This window comes from Ipomoea triloba, chromosome 3, assembly GCF_003576645.1.
Source record: "Ipomoea triloba cultivar NCNSP0323 chromosome 3, ASM357664v1".
Lineage (NCBI taxonomy): Eukaryota > Viridiplantae > Streptophyta > Magnoliopsida > Solanales > Convolvulaceae > Ipomoea > Ipomoea triloba.
In genome coordinates, this window is record NC_044918.1 from 9,372,243 (window position 1) to 9,375,640 (window position 3,398).

Genomic DNA, 3,398 nt, shown 5'->3' on the forward strand with positions numbered 1-3,398 from the left:
TAATAGCTAAACACTAAAAAAGTAAAAAATATATAACTTCCCAAAATTGCTTTTCAGGTTTCTAAACGGACGTGAAGAGAAGCCTTTTTGTCTGGCATGCATGAATTGCAGCATGCTATACGTTTGGCCATTTTTGTTAAATTGCTTTAATTTGCATCACTACCTATATAACGTATATACACACTCTCTCTTACATGCATGAAGTTCTTGTCAATTACGTGGGCTCCTAAAACAACGAGACATATGGGACACAGAATTATTTTCACTCTTTTATTGTGGAGTGTGGACAGTGGACATCATATCAAATTCTCTTTAGATTCCTTCCTTATTTTAATCACAAGGTGTGGTGAACAGACCGTAACGATAAAAAGTACCTTTAATTTCGTACCATGTTTAGACTAATTCCTGTTACGCCAACTAAACTAATTTTAGACATTGTATTTGTTAAACCATTTGCAGATAGATATAGAGATTTTATGTAGCGCTTCGTCTGAGTCATTTTCCCAATCCCATTAATATAAAAGATATTTATAGTCTGACACTAGCCACACTACTAGAGTGATTATTTCAATTCCCAATTCTTTTTTTTCTTCTGATATATAGTATTATTGGACTTGATTATAAGAATTTGTATATAATTAAAAGCAATTAAAATATACAACATAATTTACACCAATATAATTGTAGTAAAAAGAAAATAGTACAGATAATTAAAGATACACTCATGCGGAAATAAGACGTGTATGCATGGTACAGCTATTTAGCTGCTGCATGCTTACACCATGGTCATATATATATATATATATATATATATAGCACTACAATATATGCCTATATATACTAATAATAAAAATTTTACAATGTCTTGATTTTCAATAATGCCTATATTTTGTAAATTGTACTCTTATATATAATTTCTGGTAAAACATAAGGTACAATTTTACAAAATATCTATAGAATATTGTAAATTATAGATATAAATCGAGTTGGTTGAAGAGTATCAGATCTAGACCCAAATAGCATTGGCATCTATAAGCATCTTTTTGAGCTTACCCTTAACACTCAAGCTCATGATCTCATTAGAACCGCCGACGAAGTGTTTTCCGATGAACACCGCCGGAACACCGCCGGGGCTGCACCCCATTTCCACCAATGCCTTCTCCATCTGGGCTCCCTCCGCTTGCTCATCTAGCTTGTACACGCTAGGGTTTGCCCCGAAACCCCGAATTAGGGTTTCGATGCTGTGAGAAATGCAGCAACTGCTCTTGCTAAATATCACCACTGGACTTTCTGCACCCAACTCCATCACCTTTTCCATCTTTGCAGGCACTATATGTATATTTGATCGTAATGCTAATATATAATTAGTTGTTGGAAGCTTTAGCTTGGAGGTAGAAGAAATTGTATATGAAGAGAGCCAGCTTAAGGTTTGGTGTTGCAGAGTATCAACGCTTGCTGAAGCTATTTATAGGAAGGGGGGAATTGGAGATTGAAGGAATAATATATTCTTTTTTTTACTTTTTGGGTTCTTAGATAATATATGATTGATGGTGAGTGGTTATCCAAATATTCTTCATAGTTGTTTTATCATTAAGGAATTTTATATATATATATATATATATATATATATATATATAATATGTGTCCTCTTATCTACCTGGAATATAATCCCAAGTTGGAAGAATATTTTTGCACGTACTTTTAATTTCTTTTATTTTTATTTTTAAACTGGGTAAGTTACATTTATCCCTATTTAGAAAATGAACAAATATCTGGAGCTCTTAGTCACTTGAGGTGATATGATCGATATGAAAGCATAGTTAGAAGTCAGTATATTAGCAACGTTCAACCTCTTTTTTAATATATATATATTGATCAAGCTAGTATTTATATGTGCTACAAGCTGTATGTCTCATGTATTACTGAGAGATTGATGGCAAGTGTTTAGAGCCCAACACAATGTAGCAAAGTGGAACTGAAGGGTTTTGTAAATGTATGGTACAAGATAGAGTAATTTTGTAAATGTGCAGTTAGATTGTCTATAAATATGATGTTCATAACATGCATATTTAATCATCACAATCAATATGATATCTCTTTCTCCCCCGGGGACGTAGCCACTCAACCAAACCACATAAACTCTTCTTCATTTTTGTTTCATGTATGTTCTTGATCTCTTGATCCCATTTTTCTAAGCACGCATTTAACTATTAGCTTAGTTGCGTGCTAATAGAGGTTCGACATGCTAACTCAGGTTTGAGTGAGAATATAATCCAGAATGGTGCGTGTATCTAAATGCTTGGATAGATGGTGATAATAACCGCTTGAGTTGCCTAGCTTCTAGTATGGTAAGTTATTTGAGGATGAATGAAGCTTGCACAGGCTTAGCTTAAATTACTGATTGAATTAACATATTTGGAAGAAATTATTTGATGATGAAGGAGCACAAACCAAGTTTTCTAAGAGATCAAGCACGGAATAACTAAACTTTTTTTCTAAGAGATCAAGCACTTATTTTTTTAGTACTACTAACTCTGTTACAATGTAGTATCTGTTCATAACTACTTTCTCAACCTACTGAAGCACAAAGAGTCATTGTATCCACTGAGGCTCGAACCCACTCCCATTATCCATGTGGGAGTGTAAACCGGGACACCGGGTGCCACTAAACCACAAGGTCTTTAGCCGGAATAACTAAACTTATCTCTCCTTTCTCACCCAATGACTTCTCCACATTCATATCGATGTATAGAAGGTCATTGATAATAATCCCAACAATATATATTCAATTTGTTTAAAATATTCCAAAATGTCTACTTGAAAATGTAATTAAACGTGTCAAATTAAGAAAGAAAAAAAAAAGTTAATTAAAGCATATATGCATGCATGCATTAAGAATATATTCGCAAACCATTGTCCTATTCAAGATGGAGATGGAACAAATTAAATGTTGAGTTCTATTACATCTACACTCTATTTTTACTCCCTCACTTTTACTTTCAGATGTGGCAATGGATGATTAGTTATTTTCGATCATCATGTGGGTCCCACGAAAAATGTCAACATCAAAATTTTGTGAGAGGGAAAAGTTCATATTAGAATTTGAGAGTAGAAATAGTTATAGAAAATGCTATATTTACTGCGCATTAGTTTTGTTTTGAATTAGTCGTTCATTATCTTTTTTTTTCAATTCTAAGTTGTTGAGATATTTTAGAGATGTTTGTTGAGTTATTTTCTTTGTTAATTATGTATAAACTAGCAGAGATAGAAACGGAATAAACATATCATTTTTTTCCCAACACAATAGTCTGAGTACGTGTTTATCATTTTTTAGCCAACAAAGTGGTATCAGAGCCATTTTTCTTAAGGGAACTGTGTGAGTGAATCAGTGAGGAACC

General features: G+C 33.2%; 1 protein-coding gene across 1 annotated transcript; it reads right to left on the reverse strand.

Annotated features, from left to right (window-relative positions):
* Positions 1 to 681: 681 nt before the first annotated feature.
* Positions 682 to 1,433, reverse strand: LOC116013979 (monothiol glutaredoxin-S6-like). Its single transcript, XM_031253955.1, has one exon. It carries the CDS (start codon positions 1,316 to 1,318, stop codon positions 1,007 to 1,009), a length of 312 nt encoding a protein of 103 aa, XP_031109815.1. The 5' UTR covers positions 1,319 to 1,433; the 3' UTR covers positions 682 to 1,006.
* Positions 1,434 to 3,398: the final 1,965 nt, after the last annotated feature.